A 16,071-nucleotide genomic window follows, 5' to 3' on the forward strand; every position below is an offset into this window, starting at 1 on the left:
AACACGGGAGTATTGAGGTTACCCCCCCCCGCCCCCCCCACCCCCGCCTGATAAGGGCCCTTATCCAGCCGCACAAGGTCACCGACCTCTCCACACTGACGACTAAAGTGCAGCTTATCTGGTCATAAAAGTAACGACCAACAATCGGACGTGAGAAAGTAGAGCTGTTGGCAACGCGGTGAAGCGGTTCGTCCCCGTGGACCCTGACAAAGTGACGATGACCCAGAACACACAACCCCCCCCCCCCCCCCTCCTCCTCCTCCATCGATCTTCAGGGTGAAAACACATGAAAAAGTCCAATTAAGAGTCAAAGTTAGTGTTTGTTTGCACACCGAGTCACGTCAGGTAGAACTAAAACAGGAGGAGGGGGGGGGGGGGGGGCAGGAAAACTTGATGTTTGAATTAATTCATGACCAGAGAAACTTTCAGGAGTCGGTCGCCTTCATGTCTTCCTTCTCTTCCAGCCGGAGTGTCGAACCTGAGGCCCGTGGGCCCAAACCGACCAGCAGGGGGCGCCAGTCTGGCCCCGAGACCATCAAGCAAAGTGTTAAAAACATTGATTTTTCTTTTTTTTTCTCAAATGAATCTCTTAAGCAGACACAACACGAGATCATTGTGAGCAAACTAGCAGTAGTTTCAAAGCCATGAGTTTGTAAAAACATTTTTAAAAAAATGCAGAAATTGTAGAAGTTTGACATTTAACTGTATTTTAGTTCATTAAACTTGGCTTCACGTTGAGATCGTCATCATTTTGGTTACTAATAGTTTGGTGACCACAAGATAAACCGTGAAAGTTTAAATTTAAAAAGGTTATGGCAATATTTTAACCAGCCGGACCAACTCGGGATGAAATTGGGCTGCATGTGGCGCCCCGAACTGAAATGTTGAGCTTTGACACGACGTTTACCTGGACAGATCCTTCCAATAGTCAACATGCTAGCCAAGTATAAAAACAAGTAGCAGGATCAGTAAAAGGTCTGGACGAGTGGAGCAGGACACTAAAAAGGTCACGATTGTCACCGAGGTCAAAAACAAAGGTCTGACGCTGCACTGGACCGTCAAAGGCGGCGGCATTAAAACCACGTGGACCACAGATCATTTGAAATAATCTTTAATTGATACAAACAAATCTACAACAAGGAATACAAATAAAGTGGAAGCTGCAAGCAAGGAGAAGTAAGGAGTCGCAGTGCGCTCGCGTCCGGCTGAGTGCCGGACGCCGACCACGTCTGCACGTTTAAAAAAACAAACGAACAAAAATATTAAAGTCAACAGGTCTAGGATATGGCATTGGACAATATGTTGGCAATCTGACCGTTAATTATACATGTGCAGCACTTTGTGGATTGTCTTTGTGAAATTTTAAAAAAAGAATTATGTTTTGCTTTAAAAATCCCAAATGTTGCTGATTTAGGCACCAACATGCCCCCCTCCCCCCCTCCTCCCCCCGGATGGTGGTCTGCTAAGCCGCTGCAGCAGCAGCACTTCAGCCCGGTCAGGGAAACCAGTTCGATTGGTTAAGAAACGCGCCCTCGGGCCTCGACGGCGCGTTTGGAAACTACGGCACTGCAGAAAAGCGTGAGGGACCAAATCATAGGCGACGTGACTGTATTGGGAGAATTAAAAACTTCCTGCAGATGCATGCTACAAATAAATCACAGTGACATTACCTTTCCGTTAAAACCTCCTGCCGGGTGGCGGGACGGAGAAACCTGAGAGTGCAGAGCGTCCGTTCACGCTGCGCCGCAGGCTCTCTGATCAGCACCTCCTCTGACTTACCCATTAAAAATCCTGATATTTAAAAAAAAAAAAAAAACAACCCACTGCTCACTGATGGACTAGCTGACGTGTGCGTGCTGCCACCTTGTGGTAAGACACTGGCACTGCAAAACATTTAAAAAAAAAAAAATTTCCTCAAGCTGCAGTTTCAGTACAATTTCATTTGGAAATGATTGGAGGTCTCAGGAGAGATGCTGATCACGTGTCTGACTAAAAACTGGAGGCCGGGCGCCGCCGCCATCGCAGCGCCGACAGGACCAGCGTGTGCATAGTGCTCAGTGTTTCCTGAATTCATAAAGTTAGAAGCGTGAGAGGAAGGAGGGAGTGTGGGGGAGTGGGGGGGGGGAGGAGCGTGTGCCGACGGTCGGCGTCGTCATTGGTACAGCAGGTAGTTCTTGAGGGAAGCCGGCAGGGGCAGTCTATGGATTTCACTCAGGCGGTCCCGTCCCAACGCCACCCTCACCGAACGCCGACACAGGTCCATCAGAGAGAGAGGTTCAGCTGCAGGGAGGGAGGGAGAGGGAGAGAGAGAGAGAGAGGAGTCAGGAACGCTGTTTCTTTGATATTAGAGAATTGCAAAAGTAAGAATTATGTTCTGAGAGAAAAGCAAAAATTCAAGAGGTGAAATCTTGTTCGTAAGACACCAGCAACTTCCTCACCAGAGACATCTGGACCAGCGGAGTTGGTGCGATGTCGCGCATTAATATAGCGGCTCCAAGCGGTGCTACATGCTAAAGAGATGCTACATGCTAAAGAGATGCTACATGCTAAAGGCACGGCAGTTCATCAAGTACGGGTAGCGGCAAGTAACTAAAAGGTTTGTCCTCGCCTTTAAAAAAGAAAAGAAAAAAAAAGTGGTTTTGGTGCATTTTATGTGTTTAACATCAGTGTGGTTTTGAGAACGTCTCAAGGCCTTTATGGTTTTTTTGTGCTGCGCTCGTGGGGAAAGAAGTGCTTCGGTGCATCAGACATGCAGTTTCCAGACAGAAAACACGTCCTTGTTCACGTCTGGCCTCCTGAGGAAGGCTAGTAAATACTGTCTGACGCCATGTCTGGGCTTCACTTCTTCAATCAGCTCCTTTTTTTTTTAACCTTTGGAGAAAAGTAGTAAAATATTGCAGTTTTATTTTTTTTATCATTTACCAATACTGAAGCTATCGGAGGATCAAATATCAAGCAGTTTTACACGTGTGAGCAAAGCTTAAAAACCATCGAGTCAATAAGTGTCACATGTTTCAATTATATGGGCGGCGTTTCTGCGGAGCTGGAACTATAATTTGACGATTCAGCAGAATTCTCCTCACCTCCTGGTGCACATCTTTCCAACGTGGTTGGAGCGTCAAAGCTGCACAATCACGACACGTTTTACTCTTATTTCGTGTAATCGAAAAACATTTCATCAGCTTACACTTAAAATGTAGCATAGGAGCTTATTTCAAACAGGTCCTGGTCCTGAAACTCTCCTGGGCCAGTTTACATTTACTCTAATCTGGTGTTTTGGACCAAGTTGCTGTAGTGGCGAGTAAAGAAACTCGCAGGCTTCACACACACGTCACAGAACCAGAAGCGGGGCTTTTCGCACAAGTCTAAACTAGGTCGAGGATCTGAGCAGAACATAAAAATGTAATGAGCACAGAGCACTTGGGACATGTGGATAGAACATGTTTTGATAAGCACCCATGTTTCCTCATTCAGAGCTCATGAGCCTTTCAACAAGGAAGAACCAGGCTTAATCCAATTGGAGTTATCTTGCTTTTTTTTTGGGGGGGGGGCAGACAAGAAGCTTGTGTTTTTGGATTAACATTCATGAAACGGCACCAGAGCTTGAAAACTAAGCCAGAGTACAGTTAATGATGAGCCAGAGCAGTTTACAGGGAGACTATTTGCACCGCTTGCTAAAACCGGGACGGTGACACCGATCTGATACGAGGAAAGAAAAAAAAAAAGAAAGTAGTGAGTGGAGAACACAAACAGCCTTTTCATTTAAAGCTATTAAATCAGCTTCCAGACAGTCTGAAGTCGTCTGAAGACTGGAACATTTCTCCAATCTTTTTCTTTAAGATAAAACCAAAAAAAAAAATCAAACACTTAAATAGTAGTTTCTAAGTAATCCGTACTGTGAGGTCTGAATACGAATAGTGTGGCGTTATGGTGTCCAAACTTTTCACTGTGGCTCCTACTTGCATAATGTGGTGAAAAGATGAGCGTGTGTCATACAGACGCACAAAGAACAACAGGCTATAACCACGGACATTCTAGTGGATTGTTAGTATGGCGACTGTCAAAATAAAAGTACCAAGTCCCAGGAGACTATAGACTGGGAGTCGTGACACGATGGAGGAAACAATATTCTTATTGTCCATCTACACACGCATGTGCAGAAGAAATATCTACCAAGCCCGCGGGGGGGGGGCTGCACAGGCACAGCGCTTCCGAATTCTACGAGAGACGGAGCTTTTTGGAAAAATTCCACCTTGGGAGAAGTTTTCATAAAGTTGAGTTGCCAGTGGCTCCAGTCGGACGCCCAAAAGGCACCAAGGGTTTTCCACTTTCACCTGAAATCGTTGCCATGGAACCGCGGAATCACTTATTGCTTCAATAGCTCTCTACTGGATTGTGGGACACGGTGACGGCACACAAGCTGCAGAGGGGGAAGAACTCTAGCAGCATTAGAAACATTAAAAGTTCATACTTACGATCGAGCCCATTTATGTACCGGATACGAATTTCACAGTGTCCCCACACGGCACTCACAATCGGGTACAGCTTCCTGCCCTTAAGGCCTCTGAAAGCCACTCCTAAATAATGTCCGTCCACAATGTAACCCAGCGTCCCCTCGTCCATGTCCAGGACCACCAGGAGGGAGTCTGGGATAATAAAAGTGTCGTCCGGGTCGAGGAAGGCGGGGTAGGTCTTCCCCGGGTGGTTCTTGCCGTCGTGGTAGAGTTTACTCCTGCACAGGTCCCAGCCCCACGACTCTGCGTTGCTCCCCACCAGGGCCGTGTAGCCCACCGAATGCAGCGGCGCGTCGCTGGTCGCCACGCCCACCACGGCGTGCGTGCCCCTCTGGCGCATGGCCCAGCTGATCTCCCACACGTGCAGTCCCCGCGTGTAGCCGACGCGGCCGCGGATGGCGTCCGTGCTCTGCGCCACCGGGTGCCGGTGGAACACCAGCTTGTTGTCGTCCTTGACGAAGATGTTGAGGGAGCGGTCGTCGTTGTTCCAGGAGTGCTGGACCTGGACGTCGGCGCCGGCGGGCGGCATGTCCAGGAGCAGGTCCAGTCGCGACGGCTTGGTGTGACTCAGGGCCTGGAGCTCCAACTTCAGGGGGCTGAAAGCCGGATCCCGCATATCAATGGTTTTGATGCCACCTGGGACTTTCTGCCCCATGCTCCAGGTGGGTATAGCCGCTTCCTCTTCCCCCTCTTCCTCCCCCCCACCTCCTTTCAGATAAATGGGGGGAGTAAATCAGCCGCGGGCCCTCTCCTCCACGGCGCTTGCAGCGATCTCAGAAAAAGCGCGTTCGTCCTCCTACGTCAGCCAACAAGGGAGGAGCGAGAGTTCGGAGTCTTACTGGAGACACTGGAAGAGAGAAAACAAATACGGCATAAGGTTTGACTGTGTAGATCAACGCTAGCTCATCATCCCCATGACCTCTTACATCAGCCGTTATCATCTCACATCATTTTCTAAATATACGACGGTACATTAGGAAAGTTGATTTCAGTCACTTCACCCGTCACTTATGAGCTGCAGGGGAATTCAGCTGCTTCAAAACGTGCCTTTTTCCCCCCAGCGTCCTAAACAAAGACGCCAGTATCCTGTGACACTGAAACATCAACCGGAACAGACTCAAAGTGATAACCATCAAAACCAGTAGGAAGCCTTGATAGTGACGATTGTAAAGGTCGTCATGATCCGTTTAATCTCAACTTGATCTCAAGCTGAACGCGGTCTCAACACGGTCTGGTCTCGTTTTACTTCCGACTCGTTCCCCTGAGAAGTTGAGAAAACCAAGAAATACGGGCCAAACAAGTTTCTGTCACTCAAAAGTCAAACAGACGGACGGACAATGAACAGAGTAAACTGACCTACTTCTGAAGCCAGACTGAACGCCAACCACTCAATATTTAATAATCTACAAGTATTAGGTGGTGTGTGCAGCCTTTAGGAAGAGACGAGGCCATCATGTGAGAGTTCACCATGAAAACACCGCAAGCCCCATTTATGTTTGCACTGAATCATTGTGTACGGGCCGACTACTGAAAACAATACCCTACATTCTCCGCAAATTTCATACCAGCTGTAATAATCCATGACTTAAAATTAAATTAAACGTGACATAACTCTCCCAAATCTTTGCAGAATACCCTCCGACTTTGTTGTTGAGTAACCTAACTGGGCTAAAGGTAGAGCAGGAACAAACAACCGCGTGATCGGACTGTGCTTCACTAATTCAATTTGCATGATGAGAATTTTCCAGATGTGAACTAAGTGACGGTCAACATGCGCCGTCTACGACCGTCCATCTTGACGTGACGACAGTCGACCTACAAACGACGTCAGAGACTCTGGATGAGGCCTCGTCGATAGAGACACACTACATAGATCCGTCCATTGACTGCTGGATCCATACGGCGCTCAGAGCTCTACGCATATTAGAGTAAACACACAGTATGATGTGTTCCTGGAGCCAAGTGATTGGGTCTGGAATTATGTGCATAACCCTTTTTTTTTAAGCTACTGCTGATAACATTCCAGTTCAAAACAGGACAGATCCCAATCAGAACAACACAAACTCTCCACACTTGACTAGTACGTTAAAAAAAGTGAAAAACACCAGAGCAGCAACCAATATGTGTACGTTTCATTCAAAAAGTTGCTATTTCATCAATAAATGAAATAAACGATGCTGAAAACTTTTTTTAAACTGCTCCCAAGGTGGAACTTTTACAAAAAGGTTTTATAGTCGACAGTCACCGTGATAAGAATCCAACTTTGTCGTCCGTCTATACGAATGACGGCAAACTCGCCATTGTTAAGGTTTAGAGCACATTGCTCTTTGTACTTGTGGTTTAATTTTTTTTTAAAAAGCACACACTTGTGGCCCCACAGGAAACCTACTCAATTTTCGGTAGTTCCACTTAAAGGGACGCCGTGTTCAAGAAGTTGCTGTGTAAATACGAACCTTTTCTAAAACGGAAATGCAACAACGATACGTTTTCACTTGAAACGTCCTGTAAGTGGGGCCCAACTTTCCCCAAGAGCGGTGAGATACTCTGAAAATGAAGCAAGGATCCCCGTCTGGACTTTGTGAAAGTGCAGGTGCCGTTGCCAACAGGTCCTCCCCGTTCTGCCTGCGTTGCAGCCCGGCTGTGGAGGGACATTGTGCAACGTGGAAAACTGCTGCTGGGAAGGCCACTCTAATTGAATTGTAGACAAGAGTTCATTGAGCAGTGCTTTGGCTCTTTATCTAATGCAAGTAAACAACCATTTAAATGGGTCATGTCTCTTCAGTGATCGGAAAACAGGAGGGAAGAAAAAGCAGGCAGCGGGTGGCCAGCATCTGAATGTAAACAATCTCCTTTTCAATGGCTGTCCGGCATTCAGGGAGAGTGAAACATGTTAATTTGCACACTCCAAGCCAGGATCGTACCATTCCTCCTCCCTGTGGCAGAGGCGCTGAGAGAGGGGGGGGGGGTTGTCAGGCTGGAAACTGGACCGGAGCCGCTTGGGGGGGGTTCCTTGGGAGGTGATTAAAATGCAAGAGGAAGGATTCACTGGACTTGCTGAGCCAAGAAGAGGCTTGTTGCAATTGTAAAGCTGAATTTAGACCAACCCCACCTGAACTGAAGCTCGAGCATGTTTGTTGACCTGCTGAGAACAGAAAGTTCAAGGTTTACCAAACAGTCTTCCATTGCCGAAGCACAAACGTCAAACGTGCTGCTGAATTTAACAACTGCCCGACTCGCCCTGAAGTCCATTTTAATTGACCTTTCAGTAGTATATTCCCCGTTTTTCTTTGAATACGTTTAACAGGTTATACTTGGTCTTTGTGGACACACCTGACTCCAAGTAACAACAGAACCATGTAGACATCCATTATAACGCTCACTTATTCAGTTTTACCCGACTCACCGGTCACAACACAATGTCTATCGCCCAGCAGGAAACACGAATGGCGAGTTTACACGTGTGGCCTCAAGAGGAAATAATGTGAGAAGGATTGAAGTCCACCTCAGCACTCTAGTGAAATATCTAATAAAAGCATAGTGCCTTAAATATGAATATTCAGCTTGGGCTCAGGTGCAAGTTTGAAAAAGGACACGGTGTCTGTTAAAGGAGTTTAATGTGCACAGAACCGGTGGTTCAAACAAGCCCCGTATTTCAAAATACAAAAGATTATTCATCCCACGCATGTTCGGACATATTCTGTGGTTGAAATCAAGAGCAGATCTTGATCACCGGTGTTTTGGACAAAGTGTTTGAGCCTTTTGTTGAAGCACTTTGTGCAAACTAAGGGGAAAAAAAGGTTGTGGACCAGCGTCTTAAGTCTTTAGACTTGTGAGAATCTTTCCACAGTTAGTTGACATTGGCCTCAACTTCCTGCAACCCAAAAGGTGAATAAAACAAGTACAGGACACGAATGAAATCAAGGTTTTGCTTTGAGCAGAATAAAAGCAGCCAGAGGATGACATGGGGGGGGTCATACTAGAAAAGCTGTACGCCAAAGTGTCTTTTAACAAGACGTTAAAACCTAATGTTTTTGCAAATTGTACGTGAAAACCTTGCGTGCAAGAGTATCAGTAAATCTAAGAGCTAAATGGGATGATATGACTGAAATAAACTTGGGGCTTTAAGCAGATATCACACCGGTGACATGATTGAGAACTGATGGGATCAGCTGGGTTGGCCATAGAGTCATTAATTAAAAAAAGTTTAATCTCAGCCCAATAAACAAAAGTGAGCAGAAACTAATCAGTGCTGGGTGTGTGTTTGCACACTTCCTTCAGGTTTAAAGTAAGCAACATGCAGATATGCGAGACATGTTTATCATAAGGAAACGTACGTTTTCATACTTCCTGCACATGATTACAAAAAAAATGTTTTTTGCATTGAAGTGACATTGATCAAATTCACTGCTTAGGTCTACTCTAAGCCGATTATGTGAGAAGCTTTGTTTTAGACACGACATATCGACGAGTCTGACCAGGTAAGTCCACCTCTCTACATGTGTGGTCTCCGTACAGCAGTGTTATTTGGGGTCGTGTAAACACAAACAGATAAATGAAGTGGTGTGTCGAGGCTGACAGCTCACATGCGACCAGACCTGTTGTTGTGAGCGGAGCCACCCGGGCCCAGGCTGCACACAAAGCTGGACCAGCGCCACCGTGGAGCCGCTTTAACGGAGGAAACACACACCAAAAAGAGAGTGTGAATAAGCCCAGTGTGAGCCGGAGGTGTCGGTTGTTTGCTCGTCGACGAGCGTTCGGGCCCGTGAGGCACGTCCAGCCGCCAGTTAGCTTCATGCTCGCGTTAGCAGCCGGGGCCCCGAGGGGGGAGGGGGAGAGGGGGGGGGGACCAGCGGTCCTCTCCCCGGCCTCCACCTCCGCTCTCAACGGGATGTTTCAACAGCTTCCACGAAACCAAACTTCACTTTTTTTCGTTTCTTAACTGACACCCGACAGAGAGATGGCGGTTACACAACAAGCGGCAGTCCGGAGCCGCGCTGCTAGCCCGGAACGAGGGTGGAGGAGCAGGAGGAGGAGGAGGAGAGAGGAGGGGGAAAAAAAGCCCCGGAGGAAAACTCACCTCCCGGAGAGGAGAGACACGGGCAGGCCGGAGCGGGGGACACCTTCCGCGGGCTTCACCTGCCTTCACTCCATCGTGGACGCGTGTTTGCCCGGAGCCTCCGCCGCCGCCGCCGCCGTGCGAGTGTGGACATGAATCAGGTGAAACAGTGATGGCTGCTGCGCTCTAACGTCGCTCCCCGGTCACGTGCCTCTCGCGCTCACAGCTGCTGCTCCAGATTAGCCCCGCCCACCGCCGGCTGCAGCCTCTGCCAGGCACCAGCAGCGCCCATGCATCTGCACCGCATGCTTGCTTCTGCTTCCTCCTGCTCGATTAAAGCTCTTTTTTCCCCTTCCAGATCTGTGCACCAGTGCACACGCTTACACGTATTTCTCACAAACGTTTCCAGATTTGTCGATTAACACTATCGGTGTTCGATATGTCATTTAAAAAAGACAGAACGAGAGAAACAATATCCAATGTTTTTAAATGATGTTTTTTTTTTTAGATTTAGGTTGACTTTAATTCTTGACGTTATTCTGCGGTTTAAAAAACTGTATAATTCGTTCAACTAAAGGTGAATGCTATTCTACCAGAGGTGAACTACAATTATCAAGAGCTGGTCTGGAGATGGAAAAATAAAAGTCAAGAATTACTTTCATCCATCCATCCATCCATTCATCCATATGACATTCTCACTTGCGAGGTGACAGAGCTCACCACGACTACTGTGCAGCCTTAAAAATGACTGTAAAAACTTTAAACTGGAGATCATAAAGACACTTCAACTCTGAACAGGAAGTTATTGTGCATCATGAACAGGAAGGTTCAGGAAACAATCAATATTATGGCCTATATAGTATTTTGAATTGTCATGATATGCAAGCTAAAAAAAAAAGAATAGGCTGAAACCATTTCACTGTATTTGAACACCATCCTAGACTAAAAGCCTAAATCTGTTTGTTTTTTGTTGCTGTTTGTTTTGCCTTTGTTTTGATTCTGGCCTCCTCTGGTGAAACTACCCCTATCCTTAGTTGACAATAATAATAATAAGAAGAAGAACAACAATAATAATAATAATAATGATAATAATAATACTTAAACAAAGTGCTACAGAAAAAAATAGAAACTATTAAAAAGAAAAGGTAGGTCAGGGAGAGAAAAAAACAGTTAAAGTTTAAAAGGAACTGTGTTGTTTTACACCACAGGGTATAACCATTTCAAAAGTGCAATGTTGACAGTTTTATCAAACCAGATAATGTTGTCACAAACAAATCCTGTAAAGAAAAGTAAGAAAATGTGTGTTTAGATAGTTTTTTGTTGTAACAATGGTAATCCCTCTTATCTTGTACCATTGCAAAGATGTTTATTTTATGTTCTAAATGGTCTGGAGCAGCATTTGTGGAATGAGAAAAAAAAACCAAGACCAAGAAAAAAGAAATTCCATCGCAAAACAGGTTTTCCTTCTGTTAAATTCTTCTTTGGAGTCGATATCAATCAGTTTGGGGGAAACTGTGATTACTTTCCAATGATATCACATTCCGATGGAAATCAAACAAGAGTGAAAAACAAAAAAGTATTATTGACACGAGGGGTGAAGAGATTTTTTTAAACTGTATTTGCACATATGCAAATCCCACCATGTGGTGGAGGAGGCCAGAGACTGAACTTGGGAGTCAGAAATATACATGTCAAACATTATTTGCTCCACACTTTCAAAAATGTGAATTCTTAAAAATTCATTTGTTCAATGAGAGTATTTTCACCCATTTCGTGGGTCGGGACGTTTTCTATTCTTCCAGCTCACTTGACTTGACTGCATCCTCTTTTAAACATATGTCGTCTAAACTGCAGGTTAAATGAGGCCGACATGCTGAACACTGTTCATTCACTGCCTTGTGTCCCACTTTTATGTTCTTTATTGTTGTGTTTATTTGTCTTTAGGATATCGGCTATGAAGGGCTCTCTTATAGCTTTACATATGCTATGCCAGAAAACAATCTTATATTTCAGTTTTTCTGAATAGGTTTTTTTTTTTTTAATGGATCGCTCCTGAGGCCATGCATATGATATTTCAAAGGAGCCATAATTGATCATTTCCACGCGTGAGACACCATATGACCGGCGTCTGCCTGCGCACTCACACAGCGAGGCATTCAGAGCCGCGCTCACGCACTTTAAGCAGCAGCGAGTGACGCCGACATGAGTGGAGGTCGTCGACAACAGTCACCATCACAGGCCTTCCCCCCTGCTGACACCCGGTGTGTGTGTGTGTGTGTGTGTGGGAGGGGGGGGGGGGGGGGGGGGTTCTGACTGATGGCTGATTTGGAGTGAACAAAGGTGATGCACCATGCAGCCACAATCAGTCGTTCATTTATGATCATTTAAAAACAAATCCCGTCTCAAAAGGAGCACAAACTGCTCACGTCTTCCACAGTGCAGACACCAGCCAGTGATTAAATACTGAGAATCGGGAATTCTGAGGCACCGTTGCCATCTAGTGGATCCTCACGAACTCACAGCACCTGCTCGAGATCCACAGCCTCGCGCTCCGGTGTGCTCCGTCCATCTCAAAACTTCTGAAGAACAATAAACCTCGGGAGGAAACTCTTAATGGCGGGAAGCTCGCGGGTGCGTGCGCGCCTTCGTCCTGAATTATGAGCTAATATCTTGCGCGAGTTGGTAGCGGACGGATCGATCCAGACATCAATACCTACGTTTGTCACCGTTGTTTGAACAAAATGTTTTATGATGATAGTAATATACTAATAAACTTTCCCAAATTGTGTTCTAGGTTTAACAAATTAATAATCCAAAGGAAAAGTCATAGAAAAACACTTAAAGGTCATGAAAATTAATCCAGATTTACCAATGTAATGATGCGTTAACCTTGAATATTAAAAAGCATCGGTATCGGCTCGGTATTGATGATACTGGCCGTGTATTTACGGGGTATCGGATCGATACCAAATCTTGCGGTATCGCAAAACTACTAGCCCGTATCAATAGGCCGAGGGCTGATTGAGCGCCCTCTTCCTCCTCCTCCTCCTCCTCCTCCTCCTCCTTCCTCCTCCTGCATATTTTCAAATCTGGCATCTGATTTCTCAGACCGTCACGGGCCGGAACCAACAGGACTTTTCAAAATGACCTTATTTGTCCACTGTGTGAGGCGTCTGAAGGTAATACGGCTCGTTTTACATCCTCGGCGGGGAACATAGCTCGGCGACTTCAATTACCTTCCCCTCAGCTCATCTCCCAGCGAAAATCCCATTTTCCCATGCGGTGATGGTGCAATGTGCTGAGCTCGGTGATATCTCATGCCCCCCCCCCCCCCACACACACACACACACAGCAGAGGAGGAGCACGCAGACATGCTTACTGCCTCCCTTTTAGAAACCATCATTTCAGCAGGATCGATAGTACGTCCCACTCCACGGCTGGCAGAGTGCACTGCCTCTATAGGGGGTGGGAGACGTGAAAGTGGGAGTGTGTGTGTGTGTGTGGGGGGGGGGGGGGTTAGTGGACAGCTGCACCACGGCAAGTCCGAGCAACGCAGGCAGTCAAGGTGAATGATCGCATGCTGCGTCAGACACTCTGCTCCTCACTTGCTCCGGGATGCAGTTTGTGAGGTGGACCAGTGGGCGGATGCTGCTGCAGACGACACGCTGATGAACAACTAGTTCTGCCGTCAGGTACTTTATGTTCCCGGCGCTCACTTCTGTCTGCACGCCAACTCACATCACGCCACGCATGGAGATGAATGAAGAGCTGCAGCCGGTGCATCTTGCATGAAACTCAATGCACCCACCCCCCCACCCCTCCACACACACACACACACACACACACACACACACGCGTCCCAGACCTCTTTGAGTCACTTGTAGGTGAGAAGACGTCTCACGTTTCAGCAGATCGCTTGCAATTCAAGACCTGCTCAGTCCAGGCGTATGAAGCAGAAACCCTTACACAGCAATAAAAATGAAGAAAAAAAACCAACTAATAAATCTCTGTGAGTTAGAGTAGCGTGCATGAACGGAGAGATTCAGGAAATTACTGTAGGTTATTATACGGTGAAATCTGTGAGAGGCCCGGGGAGAAAACAGCTCACACAGATGTGTTTGTCACCCTTTGCTCTATTTAATTGTTTTCTCCTGCTTTTTTTCCTCACAATGATCAAAATTACAAGCCACTATTCACTGTCAACAATTCTCCTGCTTTCAAACGCCGACGCGATAAAAATCCAACAAAACCCAAGTGACATGTTCACAACTTTAATTAAAATACGAGTCTGATCGCTTTGCTGCGTAACAAATGATCTTAAAGTAACAATGGTTCATCAATAGAGAGAGAAATATCGAAAAAAAAAAAAAAAAAGCGGCAATCATTTCCATCTGGATGTTTAAAACACAGTATTTGGCCGAATGAGTCAATTCAAAAGGTTTGAGTTCTGATGTCGTCGGACAATTTGCCTGCTAAAACGACGACACGTCGCCTCGGCGAACAATTAAAACACACAAGTTTTTGTGGCGCGTACGCGTATCGGCAGGCGTGTGTTTAGCGTGCGTCGTCCTGGTGCGACTTTGAGAGCGGAGAGGGCGCCGGATGAGAGAGGTGAGTCACTGCAGGACGGGGGGTGGGGGGTGGTGGTGGGGGGGATGTGTGGATGGGACAGGATGTGTGGTGCAGTATAAGCATCCCCTCCACTCACATCGCTGCTCATTTGTCAAGTTGCCTGCAGACTTGAATGGTGCATTGCTGCTAAAACACAGAGCGAGGCAATCAGCAGTGGAGGAGCAACACCTCCGTGCAGGGAGGGGCCTCAGGTGGACGCCAGTCCGGTGTTTTTTGGGGGGGGTGGGGGGGAGGGATCTGCAGATCAATAGACCCTTTTTTCCCCCACCTCCCTCAATGAAACACATTTAGAGGGTTAAACTGAATATTCCCAAAGAAGAAATGAAATCTAGAAAAGCTCTTTAGCTCTTTACGACCTTTAGTTTCAGGAATCGACTCTCAAGTTTTGTCCTTCAAAAGCGAACATAATGTCGTTTCCCGTCTTTTTCAAAGTGACACCGTCACGCCGACGGAAACGACAGACCGCGACGCGAGTTTCTCTGGCTGCGACTCTGCGTTTGCACACGAGCGGCACGGACGCGCAGAGGAGTCGTGTAAGGTCGCGGCTCCGGCGGCGTCCGGGCGGCACGGCGCTTCACGGCACGTCGGCGGGAAACCGTCCTGCTTCTCTTCGTCTGGCCCGTCACGCGGCGGTTTGGCAGATGGCCGACGCACACGGTCACGTGGTTTCAGGTTTGGGCCGGGCGGCGTGTTTCCACGAACCAGAGGAAGAAAAAAAAAAAAACGGCAGCTGCTGCTTCACCTTCCAGGTACGCGGAGAAAATAGAAGACAAACGCAAATCGACGGCAGGCGAAGTCTCTGGTCGGACTCGTTTCGTATATTTAAGGCCACAGATGAATCGAGTTCATGAGATCAAAATGTGGGTTCGTTGTCGGTTTGTGTTTTCATTTACCGTCATCACTACGGATGAGACGATCCACATCTTCCATTCCGAGCGAGTCAGAATCCACGGCTCAAAGTATCGCGCTGGTACGGAATACTGATCCGGAGGTGTTTCTTTATATCTCACTGCCAGGATCTCATCATTCTCTAGCAGCTAACATGAGGCCGGGGATTGCTGCGGCCTGATGTGACTCCAAAAAAAAAAAAAAAAAAAGAGCTCTAATAAGGCTGATAATGATGATATCACATTTTCGATATAAAAACTATGGCTAAGTAAATGTAGAGCCCTGACGATTTTAATGAGCCGTCAGTATCCAGAGTAACAATGAAATGACATCAAACGGTAAATGTGATCAAGTAAAATATTATATCGGTGTCAAAGTTAAAATGAATCAGTGTCACGGCGAGTTAAGACATCAGGAAGTCTCTGTTGGAGACATTCACACCCATCAGGTACGAGCTGTGTGTTTGCAAACGGATTCACTTTTTATGGTTAGAACTATATTCCTCCATATTTACATTGAAAATCTGATAAGATGACACTTTTTTTTACTTTTATTCTTTTGGGTCACAGAGTTGCCAATAAATAAATAGCAGTGTCCCTGCAGATGAACTAATGAATAATGCTGGAAGGTTTGTGGGGTTTCTTCCAGCTCCGGGAGAAAAACAGTCTCAAAACATGCTTGTGAGGTGAAGGGCTGGTTTTTACGCGACGTCTTGAAGTGAAAGCACGAAATCCTCTTTGAGTTTTGGGTGTTCGTTTACACAACATCGGTGGTCAGAGCTTCAAAATACCATTTCATGACCAGAAATGACTATTTCATGCCTTCAAATGACTGTTTCGTGGCCTCAGATTGAGATTTCCTGGCCACAAATTAAAATGTTTAAAGGGGTCATATTATGCAGCTTTTCAACATTTTCACATGATCTCGTTGGTTCAAAAATCTTTGATTCAAAGTTTATTGCTTTTCCCTCCATTGGAATA

At 46.4% G+C, this 16,071-nt stretch overlaps 1 protein-coding gene across 1 annotated transcript; it reads right to left on the reverse strand.

Moving 5' to 3' along the window:
• Nucleotides 1-1,463: 1,463 nt before the first annotated feature.
• spsb1 (splA/ryanodine receptor domain and SOCS box containing 1) lies at nt 1,464-9,759 on the reverse strand. The gene is made up of 3 exons (XM_080497092.1): nt 9,592-9,759; nt 4,476-5,361; nt 1,464-2,280 (listed from the first exon to the last, which is right to left on the reverse strand). Exons 2-3 carry the CDS (start codon nt 5,167-5,169, stop codon nt 2,153-2,155), a joined length of 822 nt encoding a protein of 273 aa, XP_080353218.1. The 5' UTR covers nt 5,170-5,361; nt 9,592-9,759; the 3' UTR covers nt 1,464-2,152.
• Nucleotides 9,760-16,071: the final 6,312 nt, after the last annotated feature.

This window comes from Blennius ocellaris (genome assembly GCF_963422515.1).
Source record: "Blennius ocellaris genome assembly, chromosome: 5".
NCBI lineage: Eukaryota > Metazoa > Chordata > Actinopteri > Blenniiformes > Blenniidae > Blennius > Blennius ocellaris.